Here is a 26,534-nt window from a genome sequence, read left to right as displayed (position 1 = left end):
GCTTGTTATATTAATAGTCATAAATGTCTAAGGCTTATTAAATGAAAACACCCATAACAGTTTTATCTCAAGAGTCTGAGCAATAAGAATTTAAAAAAGCTGACAATGAAAAATAGCTGAATATTCTGGGAGATTCCATAGTAATAGGAAATGGCATTAACTAGTTACCTTCTCCATCTTCCCCTAGAAATGACTATTCTGCCTATTAATATCATCTTTTAGGGAGATATCTGTCGTTATAGTGTTCAGAAGGCTGAAAAACCGGAAGAATATGAATAGGGAAGCTCCTTCCTAATTTTTAACTACAAAACGCCAAAAATTGAGGCAATATTCTCTAGTGGGATTGAAATTCCCTGAGAACTTGTAACAGTGGATATCTTTTAAAGTACTAGCTCCTTTTACCTTCCCTTACATATCAACCAAATTCTACTCTTAAAGTTGAGTATTTCAACTTTTCAAAAGACATTAATGGAAAGTTCAAACCACAGCCCTGAATATTAAACTTTCTTAGAGAATGTCTCCTTACTTGCACTTTTGGTAAATTTTTCTTCCTGTTAATTTTCTGAGAATATGTTAACTTGATTGTGAGCCACATTTCTATAAAGAAATACATCTATCTTTCATATATTACTTGAGTCAGGTGAATGTTTGTTAATCTACTACTAACTATTTGCTGAACAGAGAGAATTCATCAGTCTCAGAAGGAAAATACTCCTAGTGGTCAATACTCTTTTTAAAAAGGGCATTTTTCAAATGAGTAGTCTGACATTGACATAAAAAATATAAAAGGATGACTTTATTAAACATACCAATTTAAGAACATTCAAGTTTTTTAAAAAAAAGATTACAGCATGAGAAGATAGCAGATCAATGGTAATGGTATATATATATAATACTTGCCAAACGGAGTATAGATAAGACATACTAACTTCAGTGCTCAAAACAACAAAAAGAATGTTGTATCTTTTTAGCTGTATTATACCTCTATGACTACTAAGTGGGAAACTTAGCAGACCCACACTCGCAGACTTATTTCCCATAGTAAATTTGATATGCTGTCATTGATACATATATCATTTTGAAATGTCGTAATACATAAACCTCTATCTTAGTTCCTTTTCTACATTGCCTACTTCATTAGAACTCTTCCCAACCTACCCCAAGACTCTAGTAAGCATCCTTCTCTGAGCAGGACCAACTTGGTCAAAACAGGATATAGAATGGCTCTAGGCAGAGGAAAAATCTCCAATAATATTCTCAATTCTGTGTTCACTTTTCCTTTTAGCAGCTACCTAATCATATCTAAGATGGTATGAAAAAAACATACACATTCAGAGAAAAAGAAAAGCATTTTGGACTATCAATCTTTACCTTAGTCCTGCAGCTTCCCTTTATCAACCAGTGAACACATTATTTTAATTTCTCAACTGTGAACACAGGCAATAGTTAACAAAGCACCCAGAAACTTTGTGGAAAGTATCATAAAATTTCCAAGGAGAATGTGTTAGGTGGGGGTAGAGAAGGCAGAAAAATCAAGAGAAACCATTAAGAAAAACATGGCAGTTCACACAAAAAATGCTTTCACAAAATACTTTTTTTTTTTTTTTTTTTTTTGCGGTACACGGGCCTCTCACTGTTGTGGCCTCTCCCGTTGCGGAGCACAGGCTCCGGACGCGCAGGCTCAGTGGCCGTGGCTCACGGGCCCAGCCGCTCCGCGGCATGTGGGATCTTCCCGGACCGGGGCACGAACCCGTGTCCCCTGCATCGGCAGGCGGACTCTCAACCGCTGCGCCACCCGGGAAGCCCCACAAAATACTTTTAAAAAATGAATAAATTAAATTCAATTTCAAGTAATATCCCCCCAATATTTTCTCATTGTTTTAGTGTTCATAAAAGGTATAATATATGCCTCTAGAAAAGGAAATTATCTTCTTTACCTACAGAATGGTTAGAGTACCAGCACCAGGAGGAATTTTCCAAAAGTACAAATAGTTCAAAGAAACCAGTAAACTAAGTCTTTTGACTCATTTAATCCCTGTCACAACCCTTAATTTTAAGACTCGTACCTTGAACCCCTATGTACTAGGCTAAAACTGCTCTTATTTCTGCATATGGCAGTGACAAGTAATTAGGGAAATGAAAGATCTGATCCTACTCGGGTAGATCTAACTCAAAGATCATTTTGTTAGTCTAAGAACTATCCTAGTCATCTTAAGTAATCTTAATCCATATTTTAGAATCTGCCAGGAGAGCAAATACTAAAATTTTTAAACAAATTATTCTCCCTGCCCGGGTCTCCAATCAAGAATTTATGGCTATTACAAATAACTCTTTTTCACCTCACCTCACAATACACAATAGCAAACTTTAAAGAACAATTATCATAAGCTCATATCTTTGAAAAATGGATGCAACAAAGCTTCTTCTGCTGTTATTCTTGAAGCCGGATTTAGATCTAGGAGTTTATCAAGCAGGTTGTAAGCTGCATCAGGTACCTCATCCCAGCCTTCTAGATTGGTAGGAGACTCATCAAAATTACCCCCACAGCCATTACTGTCCTCTTTATACAATGAATTCCCTGAGTGTTGTGCTTTAGGTATTTGTATGAGGTGAGCAGCTTTATGGTCCATCTTCTCTGAAAAAGTTGGGTCTTGAGAAGTGAGCTCTTGTATATCACTTGTTAATTTAGGAGTGTTAGAATTTACACCTCTGAGCTTCTCACAGAGTTTTCTCAAGTCTTGTGCTGGAATTTCTTTGCTACACAATATTGATTTGCCTAAAAGAGAAAAAATATACATATTTTATATTATTTGAATATATCAGAAGTCTCTCCCATGAGAAACATGCAAGTCCAACTGCATGCTTTTTGGATATATTTACACTGAATATGAGATAGAACATCACGTGCTATATTTAAGTTGTGTTTTACCTTACATAGTTGAAGGTCAAATCATAAAGTGAAAGATAGTAAGTAGAAAGCAGTGACTTAATAAGGACTCACTTGACTCTGTCAAAGTCTCCAGCTTCATTATATTCTTTTGTAATCTTTAATCAGCTGCAGCTCCCATTCTCTCTCCCCCTTCCAAGCTTCTACATGCCTCTGACTACATGGTTCCTGTCTTTGATTAGGATGCTCTGCACCTCCCCCCAACTCCGTGCCCAGAATACTCCCACTTAGGGCACCACTCAGTTCAAGCATTACCTCTAAGAGGCCTGACACTCACAGAGTTGATCATTCTAAGTTTCTGTTATATCCTGTGAAGGTTTCTATTATTACTTTTGCTATTCTGTATTTGAGCTCTTCAACAAAATGTTTTAGCATTTGATAAATTTCATGTTATAAACTTCTTATGAAGTTATTCAATAGCAGATGATAGTTTTCCCCATCAGTTGAAAATAAACATTCTCATGTAAGAATACAATTTCCAAGGCTTTGCTTCATGGTTCCATTTCCCATGTGTATATGTAATATCTCACCCTATCACCCTCAGATAAAGTTTTCTTATTATAGTTTCAAGAAAGGTGCAAGTCGTAGTCTGACTGTGCTGCAGAACCACAACCGCCACTAAGCCTTCCTGGTGGATCAGACCACGGCACTGGTGCCCAAGTGAGGGACAATCATTTTTGCAGTAGTTCTTACTCAGAAATAGTTCTTGGTCAAAATCACTTGTTTTTTCAAACTAACAAGTCTCAACGCTTTCTAGGTATCATACTTCTCTGAATCATATTTTCCAGGAATAGGTGGAGTGAGACAGGCATATGTATTTCTTGAAGTTCCTCAGATAATTCTGATATGCACCCCTGATTAAGACCCACTGATTCTGGGGCTGGGCAAGAGGCAGCCCAGCTACTTTTGAGGTGGGCTGACTGAAATTTTGTCCCAAAGGAGTGTTCCATATTTTGGGGCGGCATGCTGACTCAATCACACCCACCCACTTTGGAAAGTATTGACTGTAATTGTGCATGGAGAATAAATACAAGGTGGCCATTTGAGTTCAAGTTGTTGGCAAGAGCAAGGCTGAGATAATTCTCAGGTGCCCTATGAGGTACACTGCATATCCCATACATGAAGTACAAGAACTTGTGTAGCTAACATGACTTCCCACATCCAATAAATGCTTTCAATATTACTCTATCAGTAAAGGTATTCTGTTCATTTCGCTTCTCAGCTACTCTAACCCTAAGGAACCTGACAACAACATACATCCTATTATGTCCCCTACTGCAGTCCTTACTACACTGTATTATAATTAACCATTTACTTGTTAATACAGACTAAGAGTATTTAAGGCAGGCCCAAGAGCACCTGATGCTTAATAAATATACAATAAACAAATTAAAACATATTATGAAAAATATTTATGTAATAAAGTCAAACCATAACTACAGGGAGGTAAGATTTTATTCCTTATTCTTTTGTTTAAGATTATAAAGTTGAACTTTAAATACTGGAAAAGTGTAGTACTCTGCGCTTGATAAGATAAACTGATTACATGTAGAGAAGAGAAGTGATAAATTATTTTCTTACACAATGCAATTAATTTTCAAGCAATTGAGAAACTTTGTATCTAACACCAGAGAACATTATGAATATGTTTATTTGTAAAGAGAATTTCATAATAATTAATTAAGTGATTTGTAGGAGATAATCAAAGGTATTTGTTTTGTTCTATAATATAAAACTGCTTACCAAAAGTTTTAGCAGCCTGGATAGTTTCCCTGGATCCACGAATTGTCATAATTTGAGCCAAAGCAGTTAAATCATCACTTGCTTTATAAAATGGATATCGTCCACTAAGCAAAGAAAGGAATATGACACCTGCAGACCACATGTCAATTGCTGTAACAGAAAACAAACTTTAATTTTACTCCTACATCAGTCGTTCTCAACCTTTACTGTATGTTCAAATCCTCTTAAGAGCCTTAAAAAAATTCTGATGCCCCGGCCAATCCCCTCAGAGGTTCTGATTTAATTGTTCTGGAGTAGGGCTCAGGCATCATTTTTTTTTTTAAAGTTCCTCAGTCAGGCGCTTTTAAAGATTTCAGGGTTAAGTATGCCTGGTTTAACATCCATAATGCAAAATACAATATTTTCTTTCTTGAGCAACATGAAAGTTGCTAAGTTTAAAAGGATATCTCATCACTAAGTAAATGCACATTTTATAACATCAAAATAAATCCAAAGCAGCTACGTAGGAAAAAATCTGGATGTACCCCAAGAATTACACACCATAGTAATGAAAGTGTTTCACTTTACTGAAAAGCATTAAACATTAGAAGCTCATCTTCAGCAAGATGTTACCCTAACTTTTGCTGTAGAAACTATCAATCTCTAGAATTCTGGCAGTTATGATGAAGACCAGCTCAGCCTCATGTGAATAAACTCATTAAAAAAAAATGTTTAGGGGGACTTCCCTGGCTGTCCAGTGGTTAAGACTCTGCACATCTACTGAAGGGGACATGGGATTGATCCCTGGTCGGGGAACTAAGATCCCACATGCCTAAGATCCCACATGCCGTGTGGCCAAAAAAAACCTGTTAAGGGACATCTTCTCTCCTAATGGCTGAACTCCCAGTATCATCAAGTTATTGGATCTACTCCCTTGGCCACTGCATCATCTGTCTTTCTTGGTTCCCTTTGTACCTTCGCCTGCTCCTTCAATGTTTCCTCTAAGCCTTAAGGGCTGAGGTTACCCAGAGTTCCAACTTCTACCCTATATACTCTCCCTTATTGGGCCATACACTTCACAGCTTCAACTACCTTTTATATAGTAATGATGACAGTTAACTGTATTTCCAGTCCAGACTTCCCTGTGCTTCACTTACTTTTATTCTGTTGGACATCTCTATCTGGATGTTCCACATATATCTCAAACCAATTATGCCCCCAATCATCTTTATCTTTCCCTGTACACCAGTTACTTCTTTATTCTCCCCTTGGTTACTGGTACCCATTCAAATCTCCCAATCTAGGAGTCTGATAAACATCCTGGATGCCTTTTCCCCACCACTTCATTCCCAAATCCTGCATCCAATTATCCATCAAGCTCTGCCTTTCCAATTCTTCGCTTTTCTTTTCAAAGATTTTTTTGATGTGGACCATTTTTAAAGTTTTTATTGAATTTGTTACACTATTGCTTCTGGTCTATGTTCTGGTTTTTTGGCCATGAAGCATGCAGGATCCTAGCTCCCCGACCAGGGATCGAACCTGCACACCCTGCACTGTAAGGTGAAGTCTTAACCACTGGACCACCAGGGAAGTCCCCAATTCTTCACTTTTCTGTTCATTTGTATTATTACTGCCCTCGTTCAGGTTTTCTTCATCTCGCACCTGGACCTGGTCCTCTCTGCACACCTGCCAGAATGACCCATCTAGAATACAATTATTACCATCCCTTTCCTTTGAATAACTTTCCAAAACCTACAGGGTACAGTCCAAGCCATATAACAACTGTGATCCGACACTGTCTACCTTTTTCCAGGTTTATTTCTCACCACTCCTTGACTTTCATCATACATTCTAGCAACACTAAACTTTTATTGATTCTGTATGACCATGCTATTGCTTGAGTTCCTCTGCTCATGCAAACCCCTCACTCCAATTTACATTCCCTTTTCAGACATTCTATCTTCCATGAACTTCCTTCCATAATCCCTTCAGATAAGGTTAGATACCCCTAAAATACTCTGTATAAAGTTTTATAACCATACTTAACAGGTTATTTTATATTTGCGAGTATATCCTAACCAGAGTGTAAGCAGAGAGTTTCATTCATTTTTTATATCATTAGCAAGCACAGAATAAACACAGAACAAATGAATACATTTCTGTAAGGTCCATAATCCAAGTGAACAGCAGGGTTCATCTATTCAATAAGATGTTCCATGACAACTCTTTCAGGCTATAGACTTTTTTCTTTTTCAAAAATCTCTTTAATGCTATTATATTGTTTTCACAATAACAAAAAATTTTAATCAAACACGCAATCATATGTGTATCACAGAAGAATTTTCAGGTATTAGACAAACATAAAATGTTGCAAGTCTTACATTAGCAAATACTACTAAACACAATTTTTTCCCCCACAAGGGTGATGTTAAAATTATTCCTGGTAAAATCATCTTGTAAACAGATAAGCAAAATGCAATCTATCGGGTAAAAAAAAAAAAAAAAAAAAAAAGGAAACACTAGGATTAGCAGCTTTCATAAATAGCACTATCTCAAAAATGGGAATGCCACACTGCTAGAACCACTTACATAACTTAGTTAAAAGCAGCAGAGCTCAAATTTAATCATAAGTAGACAAAAATCATAAAATAAAATACACTCACGGCAACCAATTTAACTGGGTTCTGTATTTCTAGTGCAACATACCTGTGGTTTGGTTGGGGCACTTTGTCAAGACCTCTGGTGCTCTGAATCCTGGTGTACCTGCCCTAGGTGCAACCTGTTGCCGCCTTATGATGATGAAATAAGATTTTTCTAGTTATGTAAAGTTTAGTTATTTAAGACCAAAAAATAACATTTATCAATTTTGTTCACAGTAAATTCTACCTTGATATATATATAAATAAAAGTTATTACAAAGCAAATGATAATCCAGTGTGATGAAAATCCTGGATTTTGTTTCTATAGGTCTCTCCCCCCACACCAGTTCCCAGGCCTTATTCCAGAAGGGTTTTAAGGTAACTTCCAGGCATAGAAAGAGGTAGTATATGGTAAGAACATAACAGAAAAATAGAATACAATGGGAACTCTGAGGTATAAAAATTTATTTATGTTTGGAGTGATTAATTTCTGAGATACTTGTTCACTTGTATACTTGAGTTAATCAGGAAAGGCTCATGAAAGCTTATAAAAGTCTTGAAGGGAAGAAAGAAATTTATGTGGCAAAGAGTTGGAGGTGGGAGTGAGAGAAGAGTTCTAATATTTGGTTCAGGTTATTCTACACAGGCAGGAATAAAGAAAGAAAACAAGATTAAATCAGCAAGTAAAACATGAAATTCTGAAGTTTCATAAGAGCTATCCCTAACCCTACCAAAATTATTTGCATGTAAAATCAAATATGTTTTCCAAAGAGCATTTGCATGTCAAGGGAACAAATATGACAATACTTGTCATTTGCTCTTCAAGGTACCAATCTGCATTAGTGCCTATGCAGTTCACAGAACTGCACTGTTCCCTTTCACTCACTCAAATCAACTGTCCACCAAAATCAATGCAATTTCTCATCTTGTCTGGCAGCATGCTGGTGATTTTATAGCCCCATCAAAACACATTACCTTGAAAGGCAAATACTGCAGACTTTATCTGTTGCATAACAGTCACAGGTCAGGTTAGCTGGGCAAGAACTGGCAGTTTTCCTCATCACACTACTATTCATAACTTTTGTAGAAATAGCCTTCTTTTTTGTTGCTAATTTTCTAGATAGTAAATCCACAGTCTTTGACTGCTTCATAAGCTGTAAAAGAAAAGTCATATTCTCTATTTTCATGGCATTTAACATGATGCCTTTGAGATGCTAGTAGAGCAAAAAGCAGTAGGGGAAGCATAACTTTCAAAACTACTTAATGTGCTGTTGGATTGTAAATAAACACTCGTCTATCAAAATATTTAAGGTCTTTCTAGGTTACTGTGTTGAATAAACATATTAAAAATTTACTAACCATTCCTAGTTTCGTGAATATTTGAATTACACTTTATTAGAACTTTTCCTGAAATGTTATAAAACAATTACATTCTAGTGTCTAACTCCATTTCAGAACTGTAAACTGCACAATTACATTGGCTAAAATCAGTTTTAATTTGTTCCTCATGCTATCTAGCTGCTACAGGATATCATACGTCAATTTAAAACCACTTAACATTGATGATAATTTTGTAAATTTTACAAACATCTTTACGCTATCAACTGTGTGTCAGAAATGTGTTAGTTGTTGGGAGCTCACATTCCAGCCAATGAGAGAAAAGTATTTAACTTTCTAAATGTTCCTTTAGAGAAAGAGCAACAATAGTCAGCTAATCAAAAATGACAAAAAATTCCAAAAGAAAAGTTCAGAACTGGAGAAAATGAAAGCACTGACTAGATGCTTGAAGCAGTAATACCTTCTGCTAAAGCAAAACTCTTAAAAACTTACTGATAATAAAAGCTAGCCATTCCCCAAATTCTCTCCAGTGTACAACTGACTGATGATTGCACTATTAAGCTACATTACTTACTTTCACTGCAGGGCTCTCATGTGAAATGGAGCTGTGTATATTGAAATTTCTTTCTCCAAAAACAGAGCGCTGGAAAGAAAGGCCTACAGATCCCTCCTACAATACCAACAAAAACAAGGAAAATAAGGATTATATCTGTAACACTTTCTGCCAGCTGTACTCTGCCATAGTTTTGAAAGAGTTAAGAGACATAAAACAAAAACAGCTGCATCCAAGTCATTCTCAGGCACCAAAACACTTCTGTGAAAGGAGAAAACAGTCTAGACAGAACTCTTAACCCTCATACAATGTTATCATAGTCCACAAATATATATAACTAAAAAATTATAAAACCACCTGCATGGATGTTACATTTTGCTGTGCAGCTAAAATGGAGATAGACACTTCAGAATTTTTCCCCTATAACTAATGCTTTCTTTTAAAAAGGATAATTAATATGAACTTTATAACATGCAGGGAAAATTTATTATTTTCCATTTTTGTTATATAATGCAATTATAATGACAAAGACATTATAAATCTACCAAGCAAAATTTTCAGTTTTGAAATCATAAAACAATCCATTGTAAATCTTAGTGAAATCTAATCAATTGAATATATAACACGTGTAAACAACATTGTTTTTTTGTTGCATTATCCTAGAATTATAACTCCCTCTGTTGAATGGAGTACATTTCTAAAACCATATTAGTACTTAAGAAATAAAACAGGTAGAACCTTTCCATCTTTTCCTTGTTTAATCTGAATCTGTGCATTTGGGTTGGGCCTTTTAACTGCAGTTTTTGTGGTAGGCTGCTGATCCAGCTCCTTAGGTGCTGCTGGGCCGCTCAATGAAATTTTGTTTCCGGTGATTACATAGGATTTATTTTGTGAACAGCTTTCCTGATGAGCTTCAGACTGGACAAATTTGAGAAGCTCTATTTTAGTATCATGGGTTCCTTGGGCCAAACCAAAGTCTACCAAGGCATACCTATGAAACAAAAATAAGCACTTTTACTTCTCTGTAACAAAGCTTAGTTAATATCATAATATGCTCAAACCATATTCACACAGAAACTGTATTCTTTGGGGGATAAATTAAGGATTTATAACATTCTTGAAAAAAGAAAAGTAAGTTTTACAGACAAGGTAAGGATTTAATAGCTAACTACTGAAAATTAAGGAAAGACGTATCCCACACAAGAAAACATCTTTTCTCCCCTTCTTCCAATGGCTTGTGCAGACAAGGCAACAAGGAATGCAGGATGTAAACACAATCCTTTGTCCTCTGATGGTGGCAGAGATGGCATCATAGCAGATAATTTTTAATTAAACAAGTTTAAAAGAAAAATAAATTAAAACCATGGTTTAAAAATCTGATTAATTAAAGAAAAAATTAAAAGTCAGGAATACAAAAGCCCAAGAAAAGAAGTTATGTTTCTATTATCCTTATTATACTCAATATGAGCCATTATATAAACAGCAGTTTTTAAGTTTTCAGCTTACAATGCCTCTATGTACATAATCAGCATAAAAAATATTCAAAAAACAAAACTTTAGTGTTGAAACAAGAAATTGGCTATCATGTGGTCCAATCCCCTCATTTACTAGGAAAGAAAAATGAAGCACACAGATAAATGTATAAGGTTAAGAAAACAAACAAACAAACAAAAAACTAGACCCTTTCTAAGTCTCTTAGCTATTTCCACTAAGCCATGGTACACCTCATGACGTACACTGTTTTACTAATACAATTTTTTTTCTCCTTGAGGGTATTTCCCTTCCTCAACCACAGTGAAAATCTGAAACAGAAAAAGATGTGTGTGGCTGTTGCAGGATGCTCTGCATCTAAGAGATGGACCCCACAGCATAGATTCAGTCAAGTATAAGTATTTGCTGGTAACTTTCCATACTTACTTTCTCAAGCGCCTATTATATAAAAAATTGCTGGGCTTAACATCACGGTGAACAATACCAAACTGATGAATGCGTTTCAAAGCTTTGAACAGATTAAACATATATTCCCGTACTTCTTGAAAAGAAAGAGAATTCAAAATGTCCTAAAATAAAGTTATGAATAAGGTTATAAGATTGTTTTCAATGAAATATTTAGCTAAAAAAAATTAAAGAAATATTAAAACCTACCAAAAAGGACTCATGTTCCAGATATGGCATAGCAATAACCACATGATCATCTTTCCTAAAGCAGTATTTAACTCCCATGACATTGTCTTGCCCCCTAGTGGAAAAATGCACAATGAACTTCAGAAGAAAGGTCAAATGAACTGAAACTTTATGCAGTTTTTTAAAAAATGCAACTTTAGCAATGCATAAATAATGCCAGAAAACTAACTTAAAACCATCACCATATAGGAGAGATTACTCATTTAACTGACTTATACAAGATAAAGGTTTTTTTTTTTTTTAAACAAACACGGTACCAGTTATGAGGTTACAATTCAAAACGAGATAATTATAGTTTTAATTGGGGAGGTGACAGAATGGGAAGGAAAAGATGAATAATAAAAATGAATTAACAAGACTTAGTAGCAGATAAGATGGTAACAGTAATAAATAAATCAAGTAAAAATTAGTAATAGCTAATATTTATTGAACATTCACTACATGCCAAGCTCTGATCTAAGCACTTCACACCTATCAACAAATTCACTTAATTTTCACAACAACCCTATAAGGATGGTGCCGTTATTTCCTATCCCCCCCTTTTTTTTAACGTATAAGGAAACTGAGGGACAGACAGGCTAAGGAACTTCCCCAAGGGAACTCAACTAGTAGGTCATGGAGCCAGAATTTGAATCCAGGCAGTGTGCTCCAGACCTAGACTCTTAACCAGTATACTATACTACCTCAGAGAAAGGTGAATAAAATAGGGTAAACTGGATTTTCAGAGTTTTGAGACTGAGTAAGGAAAACAACATGGATACCAACAAAATATGTAGAGAAAACAGGAAAAGAAGCATCAAAAACCAAAACCTCATCATTCTGATAGAGATATCTAGATACAAGACTATATCTTAAGTGAGAAGTCAAGTGTAAGCCAGTGACAATATTATAGATAAATGATACCTAAAGCTGTGAAATTATTAGAGAAGAGAAAACTGAGCCTTGGAAAAGTCTCATGTTGGAGGGCAAAATAAGGAAGGAGCAGAAAGCCCAGATAGGGACATCCGCAAGTGAGGAGTTTTCAAGGAAGGGGTGATCAACAAGGGGGTCAATTAGAATAAGGACTGAGGGAAGGCTTTCAGTCTGGCAAAGAGGAATTAACTGGCAAAAAGGAATTAACTAATTTTCAGAATGCAGTTTAAGTGGAAAGGAAGAGGCCAAACAGGATTTAAGGAGGGAAAATAGTATATAATAGAAACAGAACATAAAGACAATTTTCCTGAAATATCTGTCAAAGAATAGAAACGAGTATGGGAGCTAGAAAGGAAGCAGGATCAGGTAGACTTTTTTTAGCATGCACATTTTTGAACAACAAGGAAAGAAAAAGTGGTAGAGGGAGTTATTTAAAGTGTGGCAAAAGGAATAATCTTATTCAGGGGACTAGAAGGTATTATGTAATCATGCCTTATAGAAGCCATCTTATTCTCTTGTCTTCTGTAATAAACAGAGGGGTAAAACAAATTAATAGGCGTGTTTATTCATTCAATAGATATTTAGTGGGCACTGTTACTTGACAGACACTATGTTAGACATTAAGGATGAGAAGGTGAATTAAAATTAACATGATTTCGACATTAAGGATGAGAAGGTGAATTAAAATTAACATGATTTCTGCCCTCATGGACTTTCCTAAATAGTGGGCAATATGGATAATAAACCAGGTAACAAATAATGACAAATTATGGTAAGGGTTTTGAAAGATATCAAAAGGTGCTGTGACAATAAAAAATAGAATCTAATTCAGAGAAGGCCTCTTTGAAGTGGTACCATTCTTGCTCAGAGCAGAAAGATGAGGAGTCAGCATGCAAGGACTGGGAGGGGTCTTCCTGGATAGGGAAGAAGTATGGGTAGTGGCCCTGAAGTGAGAAAGCTCTTGACACAAATTTGAGGAGCTAAAGAAAATAGAGCACAGTGAAGGAGGTGGAAAGACTGGCATGGGATAAAGCTGGATTTTTTTTCCAAGAACATTGGGAAACCACTGAAGAATTGTTAAGTAGTGGAAGTAATAGTATCCAATTTATATTACATACATACATATTTTTATATTTTAAGGATCACTCTGGCTGTTTTCTGACTATGGGATTAAGAGGGGAAGAGAAGAAGCAGGCTATTGTAGTAATCTAGACTTGGACTGAGATAGCAGTTGAGAAGACAAAGATATGGATGAGATTTTAGATATATTTTGGAGGCAGAATTGCCAGGACATGGTGATGGAGTGGACTAGGAGAGAAATGGAGAAATTGAGTGTGATTACTAGGTTTCTGGCTTGAGTAACTAGGTAGACTGTGGTACCATTTGCTGAGATGGGTAGATGAAAACAGATTGTTGCAATAGGTAATTTTGGGGGCAGATGAAGGTGGATTAAAATTTAGTTTTTGGCATGTTAGGTTTGAGGTGTTTATTAGGTACCCAAATGGAAATATCAAATCGTCAGGTAGATATATACAAATATGCAGTTATGAGGTCTGAGGTTAGATATACACTTATGGGAATCATTACTATATATTTAAAGCCACGTGGAATACATGACACCACCTAAAGAAGTCTAGAGAAAGAAAGCCCAGGATCAAGCACTGAGGAACTCCAACATTTAGGTGTCAGGTGGAAGAGGAAGAACTGGCAAAGGATACTGAAAATGAAAGGCCAAATAAAGCAGGAAGAAATCAAGGAGTATATGGTAGTACAGAAGTCAAAAGACAATGGTTCAAATCAATTATGTTAAACACTGCCAGGAGTTCATGTGAACAGAAAAAGGAACCGGCAAAATAAAGTCATGGTTGCCTCTAAAGTAGTTTCCGTTTAGCATAGAGGACAGCAGCCTCACTGTGTGTGTGTGGCAAAAGGCGGGTGTGGAAGTGAAAACAGTCTGTGCAGGTAATTTTTGAGAAGTCTGGCCATGAAGGGAAGCAAAGAAATGTTGGAGTAGCTGGAAGGGGGATGGTGGTACAGGGAGGATAAGAGACACTACATCACGTCTCTATGTTGACAGGAATGACCTAGCAGAGAGAAACCAAACAGGAAGACATGCCAGAGGATTCTGTTGTTCAAAATAAAATATGAGATGAGGCTGTCAATATCTGGGGAGATGTGAAATATGAGTTCCCCATATTTTTAAAAATATCTACACCATGGAAGCCAAGGTTTATGATTTGGCAGGAAGATTAGAAAAAGAAGTGGTAAGAGAACAGGAAGTCAAGCTGAGCCTCAGGAGAAATCCACTTTAAAAATTAATATAAACTTAACTAGCCATTCCAAGATTAGCAGAAAAGTGCTAGCAAACTGCAAACACCTGACTGAAGAATATGTTTAATCAACAATCTCATCATCCCTATTAGATATCTACTTAAAAATCTTAAAAATTATATACAGCAGTTCAATTAAAAACATCTTTAAATTGCCTACCCAGCCACTGTTAGGCACTGAAGCTCAGCTGCAATTCTTACAGGATGACTTGTTGGAATTAAGTGTTTCAGAGCAATTGTCTCTTCAGGTCCTACTTTTAACTGTGTTGTGGCCAAATACACAGAGCTGAAAGTGCCTGTAAAACAATTTATTAGATTTTTCCATATTTGGTTTTTAAAAATGTTTATGAGACAATGCTAAAATAGTTCTTAAAAACTGTTTGGAACCCATAAAATTATCATAATCTGTCATCAATATTTTAATGACACTGAACACAAAAAGCAAACACATTTGTAAATATAACTTATTTTCAATTTTTAATACATTCTTAACTGTCCTCACATCTTTAGGGGGTATATTAATTCAGCAAAGCTATACAGTAAATCTGTTTAACTGAGTTAGCATAAAATATTTCCATGGTATGACCCAATCTACCAAGTATCTTTCTACAATATTATCATTGGAAATTACTTTCTTAAGACTTGGATTCAGTTCTGTTAGAAGTAAAAATGATAACAGTCTTAGGGGGAAAAGGAAACTACATTTTTTATTTTAAAAAGTTTTTTAAAACTTTTAAATTCACCATGAAACTAAACAGAAAAAAATATAAGATGTGGTGGTCAGTTAAATCTGAGAAATACTGAGTTAAAGCAAATTGATAGATTATTTCTAGACCTTTAATGTACTGAAGTACATCATAAATAACCAAAAGGGAGCTATACATGCTACAGTTTTCAAACTTATTAGCCTTAGATCACACTCCACTCTTCCCTCTCTCCAGGAATAGTTAGCTATTTGTTATGAGGACACCAGTTTTCCAGAACAAAGTTTTTGAACACTAAGTCAGTATTCAAAAAAAGGTAAGAAAAAAAATGTAAAGATTTGCTTCTTACATCCCAAATCATCTCATCTTCTAATCTCTCTGCCCTCGCTGATTCAGCCTTTTCTCATCTCACACTTTCCATTGTGAAAAGCAAGCAATGAATAAATGGAAGTTTTGTTGTTTTTTGGGGTTTTTTTTACTGTTAAATTTTTATTTACTATTTCTCAGTATAGTCACTAAAAAGTTCTATTATCTTTTATCTTCTCAATCCCTTCACATCTGTCTGCCAAATTCACCCTTCATTCAATCAATGATTGCCAGTCTCTCAATGGTATTTACGTAAATACTGACTATCCTATAAATATTGTACCACTTTATTTTTATCATTTTGCCATGAAAAATTGCCATTGTTCAACATACAATTCCACCTAAACGCAATGGAGAAAGAGAAAAAAGATTCAGCTTTCCCTGATCAAATCCCCCCACTTAAATCTTAAACTTTTTATTTTTAATAATTATCATTAATAATATATTATTAATATAGCAATACTTTTTTTTTTAAAGCAAGCATCTGCCTTTTTTAAAAAAAATTAATTTATTAATTTATTTATTTTTGGCTGTGCTGGGTCTTCGTTTCTGTGCGAGGGCTTTCTCTAGTTGTGGCGAGCGGGGGCCACTCTTCATCGCGGTGCGCGGGCCTCTCACTGTCGCGGCCTCTCCTGTTGCGCACAGGCTCCAGACGTGCAGGCTCAGTAGTTGCGGCTCACCGGCCTAGTTGCTCTGCGGCACGTGGGATCTTCCCAGACCAGGGCTCGAACCTGTGTCCCCTGCATTGGCAGGCAGATTCTCAACCACTGCGCCACCAGGAAAGCCCCCAGAAATACTTTTAATAGTATAAAATTATAAAGGTTAAAATAGGACTGTTCATTTTATTGTAAATATTTATTTATTCTTAGATTCTTTCCAAGGAAAAAAGAAAAGCTGATAATTAGTAATATAACCATGGTCTTAGTATTTTTAAAAGGGGTATTTTTCTAATAAGAAATAATAATGAAAATCAAGATTATACAAAGGAAAACAGGAGGAAAGAAAGCTTATAAAGATAATGAAGTATATCTCCAGATTACCTTCTCCAATTTTGTCCTTAATCTTAAACACATTACCAAGCTGTGGTACAGCTTCGTAAAGCTTCTGAATATCTTTCTTAACACCTATCAAGGAAAAAAGAATTTAGGTACAATTAATTACTTAGGTTGAAAAATCTCAATAAAATAATTTCTAAAACATAAGTAATTTACATTACAAATAAAAATATCTATAATAAACCTTAAACTCATGATAAGACTAAAACCCCATCAAGTTGCTCTAACTCACACACCTCCTGAAGAGACAAAACTGCAAAGTAACTGAATCACTCACACCCAATTGCTGCTACTCTGAAATTACATACTAACATATAGATACATTGTCACTGCATAGAGTACAACACAATGAAGAGGCTAAATTTAAAAAATAACTAAACAATTTGTGCTGCCATCACTAGATGGCATGACAAGGACACAATGCAATCTTCTTGAAAACTGTTTCTATCCCCCAAAGATACAAAATCTTACAGGCTTGGAAAAGTTTTACATATTGAATATTCACAGTATACTCTAGAAAGGTCTACTAAAGGTCTCAAGAATGTTAAAAAAAAACATTCTTTAAAAATTGTCCCAGGGCTTCCCTGGTGGCGCAGTGGTTGAGAGTCCGCCTGCCGATGCAGGGGACACGGGTTCGTGCCCCAGTCCGGGAAGATCCCACATGCAGCGGAGCGGCTGGGCCCGTGAGCCATGGCCACTGAGCCTGCGCGTCCGGAGCCTGTGCTCCTCAACGGGAGAGGCCAGAACAGTGAGAGGCCCACATACCACACACACACACACACACACACACACACACACACACACACACACACACACACACACACACACACACACACACACACACACACACACACACACACACACACACACACACACACACACACACACACACACACACACACACACACACACACACACACACACACACACACACACACAATTGTCCCAATTACCAGTAGTATCCTATATCTTGACAGCAGAAAAATCATTACTTTTAAATAAATATAAGCTCTTTACAAAAACCTACATGGTTAAAATTCAGAGGCAATAATACAAAATGTGATAAACTACTGGATACAAAAAAGAACTACATACTTAAGAGTCCTCAGATTTTATTACAATATCTAGGCCAAGCATCAGCTACTTTTAAAGTTATAATAACACTCTGCATCATGCAACAGTTTTAGGCATTTTCAAAGCACCTTCACACATATTATCTTTTCAGATTTACATAATAGCACTGTGATATTGGGAGAACAGAAATAATTATCCTGATCTTTCAGAGAAGGAATCCATATTCAGGGAAATTAAATCACTTGTCCAATTTCACAGAGGTACTGCTGGTAAGTTTATAGACTCACTCATTTAACAAACACTGTTTTTAAAAATGCCCAGCAACTGGCATATTAAAAATACAAATGAACAAAGGTGGTGGAAGCCCCTGTTCTCTAGGAGCTTGGCCTAGTGGCAGAGACAGATATTAAAAGCTCACTTTTAATACAAGATTTTAACTGTAATGTTAGAGGAATGCACATATTACTAGATAGAAGGAGGGAGGGGAATGAACACTCCTGAAGGTGCCAGGAAGCTTCAGGTGACTGTTAACCTGTGTTTTGAAGCATTCACCAAGTAGAGAAAGTGCAAGAAGGCATTTTAGGAAGAAACTACTATGTATGCAAAGACATGGAAAAGGAAAAAGGCATGGGTTATTGTGGAGGGAGGGGAGAGTAGGAGAGATAATAAAATTCAATGTGGCTGAGGAAGGAAAGGCAGAGGATGCAAAGGAAGGCCATGTAAAGTTTTTAAGCAGGAAGATGACAGGTGGAGGATAAATCTGAGGTGAAGAATACTAAGAATACTAAGCGGTGGAGATTAAATAAGAGGCCAAGAAGACCTAATCCAGTAGCCTTTCCACTATATCACTCCATCTAAGGTAATGGGAAGAACTTACTTAAATTACCCTCACCTTCCCATCTACCTTGCAGGTGAACTGGAGAAGCTTCATGGATTTCAATATAACAGGCAATATAACAGTAATCCTGTGAACCAGTTTTGGAGATGAGAGGCCTAAATCAAAATGCTGGCTCCACTATTACCCAGCCGGTATGACCTTCCTAGAGCACACAGCTTATCCTCTGTAAGCCTTAATTTCCCCATCTATAGAAAAGGGGGCATAAGAGTACCCATGGCGCTGAAATACTGTGAGGATTAAATGAAATAATATACTTAACACAAGGGCAGCTTCTAACACAATGCCTGACACACTGTAAATATGAAATTATACTGGTGATTCTTATTGTTGTGGTTACTATTATTAACATTATTTCTTTAGGGCTTTTGCTCTTACTATTCCCTCTGCTTGAAATCCTCTTCCCTTATAACTTCGTATGGCTGGCTCAATTGTCACAGTTTCCTCTGACATCGCTAGTTAAATTCGCACTCCTCCCATTATCCACATTATCCTGTTTATTGTCTTTGGAGTTCTTGTTCACTATAAAATTATCCTGTTTATTTATTTGTTTGCTGTCTGCCTCCTCCCACTAGAATATAAGCTCCACCAGTATAGGCTCCCTGTCGGTATAATTCACCACAATGCACTCAGCTCTTAGAAAACTGCCTGGCGTGTTTGTTGAATGAATGAATTCTTACTATCATCATGGTTGTTCAGAGACAGCTGTAGGAAAAAAGAAAAAAGCAAAAGTTTACAAGTTACAATAGAGTGAAGCCAAAGACAAAAGCAATCACTTCACCATCAGCTACCGCACTACTTCTCTCTGGAAAACAAAACCAAGGCCTGAGGGGAAAGCTGGCTTTCTAGCAGTAATAGTTGCCACAGTCAATTACAATCATTCCTAATGAGCGTCAAGTCCAACCAGCTTCAAATTCCAGTGTCATAGGAAAGGCATCATGAAAAGGCACTACAATGATTATGCAATTTGTTATTACATTTCTTTGATTCTAAGACACAATTTTGACTCTGAAATTGGGATGCAACTTACAACTGTTGCTGGCCAGCATCAAAACTTATACAATAGGTGTCAATGACCTGAAGAAAATTCAAGAAATCACAGAGGAGCATTCACATTTAATCCTTAAGAGCCAAATGGCTATAGGGAGGAATAGTAGAGGTGGTGAAGTAGAAATCAAACGTAGGCCAGCTCCACATAACTGGGCTGTTCTTAAGAACTCATTAACAATGGCTTTTTTTTTTAAAATGAATTCTTCGAAGAAATTCTGCATCACTAATGTTTGGGAACAGGGACTTCCCTGGGGGCGCAGTGGTTAAGAATCCGCCTGCCAATGCAGGGGACATGGGTTCGAGCCCTGGTCCAGGAAGATCCCACATGCTGTGGAGCAGCTAAGCCCGTGCTCCACAACTACTAAGCCTGCGCTCTAGAGCCTGTGAGCCACAACTATTGAGCCCGCATGCTGCAACTACTGAAGCCCACGCGCCTACAGCCAGTGCTCTGCAACAAGAGAAGCCACCGCCGTGAGAAGCCTGCGCACTGCAATGAAGACCTAATGCAGCCAAAAAAACAAAAACTAATGTATGAGAACAATATTATGAGGGGAAAAAAACAGGATATCAACAAGTCTGAGTATAAAAAGTGATTCAGAAGAGGCAGATCTGAAATGTTTATTTTTCATTTCATGTATGTCCCAGAGATAAACAATTATTTGTCTAATTACATCTAAAAGAACTCTTCCAATAACTATAAAAAAAAATTCTAGGTGTTAAGGAAAGCACTGCCACAGTATAACTGGCAGTATTTCTGAGCAGTACATAAAATAATGGTGTATCTTACAATTAATGGTGTTTAGGTATGACAAAATATTTTAAGAACCATTTGTGGTCTTTTTATTACTAAATGTATTGAAGTGTTTGTGTGCATGCTTTGTTGTATATACATGATTAATTACACCAAAAGCTTTGTAGTAGGATGATGTAGTTTCATGTGGCTATTTAAATTAAAATTAAATTAAAAATCAACTTCCTCAGTCACATTAGCCACATGTGACAACATACAAACATTTCTGTTAGTGCATAAAGTTCTATTGGACGGTGCTGATATAGAAAAAAGCCTGAAATCTAAAGAGTCTGGATTCAACTCCTATAATTAAACCACATTAGTGTTCAGGTTTTTAACCTTTAAAACAAAGGAACTGGATTTGATGAACTTTACCTTCCAACTACAATATTCTATGCTTTTCCTACGAGTTCCACATTTTGGAACTTCCCTTTGCATAAACATGAGCTGGCAGTTAGTAGTAGAGATGCTGGTTAACTGTTAGAAATAACCAGGAAGAAAATATAAGTAGTAAGAAAATACTGTAATGCAAGGCCATGTGAATGACTACACAAGCTCAATGTGCTTCCACACCACCACTCACTTACTATGCACTTACATATCTCTACAAAACTCAAACTATGTTTATATTAAGGTTTCCTGTCACTGCAGAATAACTTTGATGTTTCTGAACAACAGAAAAATTTCCTGACAACCAAAGTGAATCAAAAATCCCCAGACTATGAATTGGGAGATGAAAGTAGACAGTGAAAGAGAGTACTCATATCAAAAGCTAGAAAATACTACTAAAGGCAGAGACCAATGAATATATACTGTGAGGACTGGGGAAAGACCCTGAAAAGTCCACAAACTAAAATATTATTTAGGTCTTCATTAAATATTATGAAGGTCTACGCTTCTGTTTTGAAATTTTAAGCTAATTTTCTTTCTGCTACATAATATATCCAAGTTGGCTATAGCAACAGCATCCTTAACTATACTCCCTGCTTTCATCCTCATCTTGTTCCACATAGAAGCCAAAGAACAACCTCCTTTCCTCACCCCTCTCTTCGACTTCACTCCCATCACTCTCCCACTTCCACTCACATGACCTCTTAGCTATTTCTAAATGCTAGGCACACTCCCAGCTTAGGGCTTTCGTACTTGCTGATTCCTCTGTCTGGAATGCTCTTCCCCAGATACACGCACAGTTCACTCCTTCACCACCTTCAAGTCCTAGTTCAAATGTTACCACACTGAAGCCTTCTCCAACCAATTACACTTACTAAAATCACAATCTCCTCTCCCAATACCTCCTATCTCCCCTTCCCCTCTACATTTTCTTCACAGCACTAATCACTTTTGAACATACTATTTATTCATTTTCTATCTCTATCCACTAGATTGAGGGCACTGATTTTTGTCTGTTTTACGAACAGATTTATTCCTAGCACCTAGAAAGGTGCCTGCACATAACAGACATAGACATTTAAGAAATATTCATCATACAAATGAAATGTTTTCAATTATTTACCATGGAGTAAAACTGACCTCCAGGAATATATGTCATGTTTATTCTGGGGTTTCATGTACTCCCTAAAATAATGCTTCCTATAACTAGGGAGATCATATAATTTAGCCCAAACTGGGAGAGTCTTCAGAGTGAAAGGGGGCACTAATAATTACACTGTGACAACAGGCATAAAATGGATCTGTCTCAGGCAAACCAGGACGTTACCTATAACCCACTTTAGAATCGTAGGCTAAAAGCATCCATATAACACAATGAAAGCAAGCCTTCCAGTACAGTTCAACAGTATGGAGGAGACATTCAGTATATATACAGTTTATACTTCATTCTTTCACTGAAAAGATCTTTATCACTTACCAAACTTGGCATATGGTAGATACTTAAAAAACAAAAGCCTGCTGAAAGAATGAAACAATAAATATTTGAGCTAATACTTTGCCAGGTACTTTGCTCACTGCAGCATTTTTCTTAATAGGAAAAAATGGAAAACAATCTAAAGGTTCAATAAGAAAAGGCAATTAAATAAATTATATGATACCATGCAGTGGAACATTAGGCAGTCCAAGCGCAGAGTATTTAATTACATTAAGAAATGTTCAAGATATATATTGCTAAGTTAAAAATGGAGATCAGAAATAAGTTGGCTGTGATCCTAATTCAGTTTTCTTAATTTTTAAAATTTTATTTATTTATTTATTTATTTTGCAGTACGCAGGCCACTCACTCCCATTGCGGAGCACAGGCTCTGGATGCGTAGGCTCAGCGGCCATGGCTCACAGGCCCAGCTGCTCCGTGGCATGTGGGATCTTCCCGGACCGGGGCACGAACCTGTGTCCCCTGCATCAGCAGGCGGACTCTCAACCACTGTGCCACCAGGGAAGCCCCCTAATTCAGTTTTTTAAAAAATGTATCTCTGTATGCACAGGAAGACCAAAGGAATATAACAAAATGTCAACAGTAGCAATATCTGTACAGTGGGATATTTTCTTACTTTGACTTTCTGTATTTTCTTCAATAAGCATGTATAATTTTTATCAGAAAAAAAGTTATAAAAAGCTGACAAATATCCCAAAACAAAGGGTCATACTATGCAGGCACTGTACTAAAAATTTTACTTTATATCCTTTGGATGAATGATATCTAATCATTCAACCTAATATTTTCAGGCACCTACTATGTGCTGAAGACTGTTAGGCTCTGGGAATACAAAGGTATATAAAAATCCCACCATTCAAAAGTTATTACATCAAAGGAGAGTAAATCACATTAGATCATGAGACAGTTATGTGCCTGGACTTCATCAGCTTTACTCCTTACTCAAGTTATGTTTTTGATATAATCTTAGCTTTTATTAAGGGTCAAATAAAAAAGAACCATATGAATAAAATGTCAGCATGTTTTATAAATTATCAAAGGTACTGTTTATAATGTTCAATGTCCTGTTACATATAAAAGCCACCAAACTTTGGAATTTTGGAATAAAATTCACACCACTCTTCATTTCCTAGCAGGTTTTCAGAAGAGTATTAGAATAGTAGTTTTGACCTGAACGTATGCTAGAGCCAAGTCAGATTCATTCATTCATACACTCTGCCTAATGCACAATGTACATCAGGAGCTATACAAGATACTGCCTTCAAGGACCTTATAGTATAACTGAAGAGACAGAATACACAGAGTGCTAAACAATACAAGAATAATAATAATATAATGACTGTTATTGTATTACGTGTCTGATGACATAGGGAAAGGTGAACCATGAAAAACAGGTAATTGCAAGAAAAATGGAAGGCAAGAGGGAAAGCATCCATGAAACTGGATGAAAGTGGCATTTTAAGATTATTCTAGTGGCAGTGTACAAAATGAACTGGAGGATGAAAAAAGAAGTGAAAGCAGGCAGTTTAAGTAAGAAACTTCGTTGTAATTCAGGAGCAAAGTGTAAGGGAATGAATTAATGTGGTGAAAGTGGGAATGGGAAGAGGCAACACTATACATACTAAAAAGAAGTACGATAAAATTGGGTGACTGGATGAGGGGAGCAGTTACAAAGCACAAGTCAAAGATAACTCTAAAGTTTTAAGCATAGAAACTTTAACTGGAATAATAGTGGCTTTCATCAAATAGGGATATCAGGAATGGTACTCATTTTAACATCAAAGATCAGTTTATCCTTAGTCAGAAAGCAAAAGTATGGGATGTCATATTCTTCTAGGGTCGAGTTAAAGTCTATTTTGTAGTGTATAAGTATATATCATGGATGAAAGGTCAAAATTAATATTTTTGAAAAAGCACTAAATATCCTTAAGACAAAGACAGAAAAGAACATTTAGCTACATTTTAAGAAAAGAAAAAAAAACAACAGTCAGTTGGAACTCCTATTTAACCAATGTTTATTAAATGCCTGCTATGTCCCAGGCACACTGCAGGAATGAAGGTGCATGTTACAGTGTACAAGATCAGGCATTGTTTGACCCTCTCCTTCTCATTTCAAGGTCTGGGTAAGGGTGAAGCAACACTTCATGATGTACACTGAGATACAGTCCTTCATTACTGCTACAAACATTTCCTTTACTTTTGTCAACTAATTTTGCCTTTGAAGATGTAAGTTAAAGTCCCTCCAATGCCGATTTCTAAATTCAAGCTTAATGCAATATGGTGATTAGAAGAACACAGGTCTGGAAGAGAAATTCTAGTTTGGGTATCAACAAACTTTGTGTTCTTAGACAACGACTACTATTAGACTGTAGCAACTTCATCTGTGAAATGACATGGTTGGACTACAATCCTCCTTCTAAAATGCAATCCAATCCTAAATCTAGATCTTATGAAGCTTCACTGATTCGTAAAATGCTCCTATATAAACATACAACTCACTTTAAGATTCAGGACGTGTTTTTTGTTGTTTGTTTTTAAATAATCGAAATTACAGAATTGTTGCCTGTACATCTTTGGCAATGAACACATACCTGGTAGTTTAAAATTCTGCTCATGTTTTTTTAATGAGCCATCCGCCAGAAACCGGCCACGAGGAGAAAAAGCCTTTGGCTCCTGCATCTGAATCCCCAAAGAAGCCTCCATCGCAAAGCGACTGCGGCGCAAAACGCCAGCTAAGGGGTCATGTCCACAGGGGGAGCAAAGCAGCTGTGACACTCGGCAAACTGGAGAAGATGAGAAGTTTAAATCACTCAGTGAACTAAGCACTAAAAAATGCTACTGTCCCCAAAGGGGCAAACAATTAAAAACGCACCATATGTCCAAATCCCCAAAGGAAGGAAAACCGTGAGCCATTTCTAAGGATTCCATGGGCTTCACTTTCACCTCCCAGAAACACCGGCAGGGGGCCGAAGGGAAATGTGCCTAACAGAGGAGTCTCCCTGGCAGCCGCCTTCAGGGGCAAGGGCGGCGGTGGGAACTGCAGAGGCAGCGAATGCGTGGGGGAGAGGCCTTAGTGGGGAGAGCGGTTCCACCTGAGAAGAGGGCTTGGAGGAGGAGATCGTTTGACTGTTAAAAGAGAGCGCCAGGAGGCTTGTCCAAGGCCCCACGCAAGCTGGCGGAGAACTGATACGACATGGCTCACCAGCGCCGGGCGGAGGAAGAGAAGGGGGAATGAATGGGATCCCTCGGCGAGCGCGGATTGCGAGCTCCGCGGGGAAGGACCTTCTTCCCTCAGACTCCAGATCGAACGGGATGCTTAGTGCGCAGGCGCACGACTTTCCCGCCGCAGGTCAGCGGGATCCGAAGTGGGGGGTGGGGGTGGGGGTGGGGGTGGGGGTGGGGGTGGGGGTAGGGAGGTAACTGCGCCGCGAAGAGACCGAAGTCACAATCCAGAATTCGTTTCTAATCCGTCACAATCCCGCGCCATGGAGCAAACCGTCGGAAACTCACGGTTTAAGGGAATACGACTCCTCTGGCTCCCCAAATGCCTGGGTCGCCGCCTCCGAGAGCGTCCACCTAGCGAGTCTGCCAAACGCGCCTGCGCAACACTTCCCGTCTTGCTGCTTCTAATTGCTCATGCGCACTGTAAATCCCTGTGCGCCGCGTTATCTGCTACTGGGCGCTTGCGCAAGCGGTTTGGGTTTCTTCCCCAAGGCTGTGGCTGGCTGAAATAACGGTTACAGATATAAAGTCCGAGCATAATCCTTTACTAAAAAATAGAGTGAAACGTAAGGTTAAGGATCTAACAGTATTTTCAGGAAAGAGGATAATTCAGAGACAAAAGTCTTAGGTACTGGAGTCGTAACACATCCCGACTTACAGAGACATTGGGCACGCTGAATAAAAGACATTCATTTTCTTGACTCCCAGCTTCACTTGTTTTTGTTGAGTGCCCTACTTCTCCGTTAAAAGCAAGCAAACAGAGAAAGGCAAGTACTAATGGTTTATGGCTGTATTCGAAGAAATGAGCCCAGTGACATTCACTCAGTCAATCGGTCAGTCAGTATACATTTGAGCCCTTGGCTCTGAG

The 26,534-nt window shown here is 37.3% G+C and overlaps 1 protein-coding gene across 3 annotated transcripts; it reads right to left on the bottom strand.

Annotated features, from left to right (window-relative positions):
- Window positions 1-774: 774 nt before the first annotated feature.
- Window positions 775-26,053, bottom strand: CDC7 (cell division cycle 7). 3 transcript variants are annotated; one of them, XM_082611964.1, is made up of 12 exons: window positions 25,955-26,053; window positions 25,036-25,227; window positions 16,736-16,819; window positions 14,786-14,921; window positions 11,345-11,438; window positions 11,117-11,259; window positions 9,938-10,190; window positions 9,221-9,316; window positions 8,284-8,462; window positions 7,376-7,458; window positions 4,691-4,840; window positions 775-2,776 (listed from the first exon to the last, which is right to left on the bottom strand). In XM_082611964.1, exons 2-12 carry the CDS (start codon window positions 25,145-25,147, stop codon window positions 2,382-2,384), a joined length of 1,725 nt encoding a protein of 574 aa, XP_082468090.1. In that variant the 5' UTR covers window positions 25,148-25,227; window positions 25,955-26,053; the 3' UTR covers window positions 775-2,381. The 3 variants fall into 3 exon arrangements, with proteins under 3 accessions (XP_082468090.1, XP_082468091.1, XP_082468092.1); XM_082611965.1 differs by lacking the exon at window positions 25,955-26,053 and adding an exon at window positions 25,647-25,818; XM_082611966.1 differs by lacking the exon at window positions 9,221-9,316.
- Between the last annotated feature and the right edge of the window lie 481 nt (window positions 26,054-26,534).

The sequence above is a fragment of the Mesoplodon mirus genome (assembly GCF_964341445.2).
Source record: "Mesoplodon mirus genome assembly, chromosome: 3".
Taxonomy (NCBI): Eukaryota; Metazoa; Chordata; class Mammalia; order Artiodactyla; family Ziphiidae; genus Mesoplodon; species Mesoplodon mirus.
This window is presented reverse-complemented; position numbering and strand designations above follow the sequence as displayed.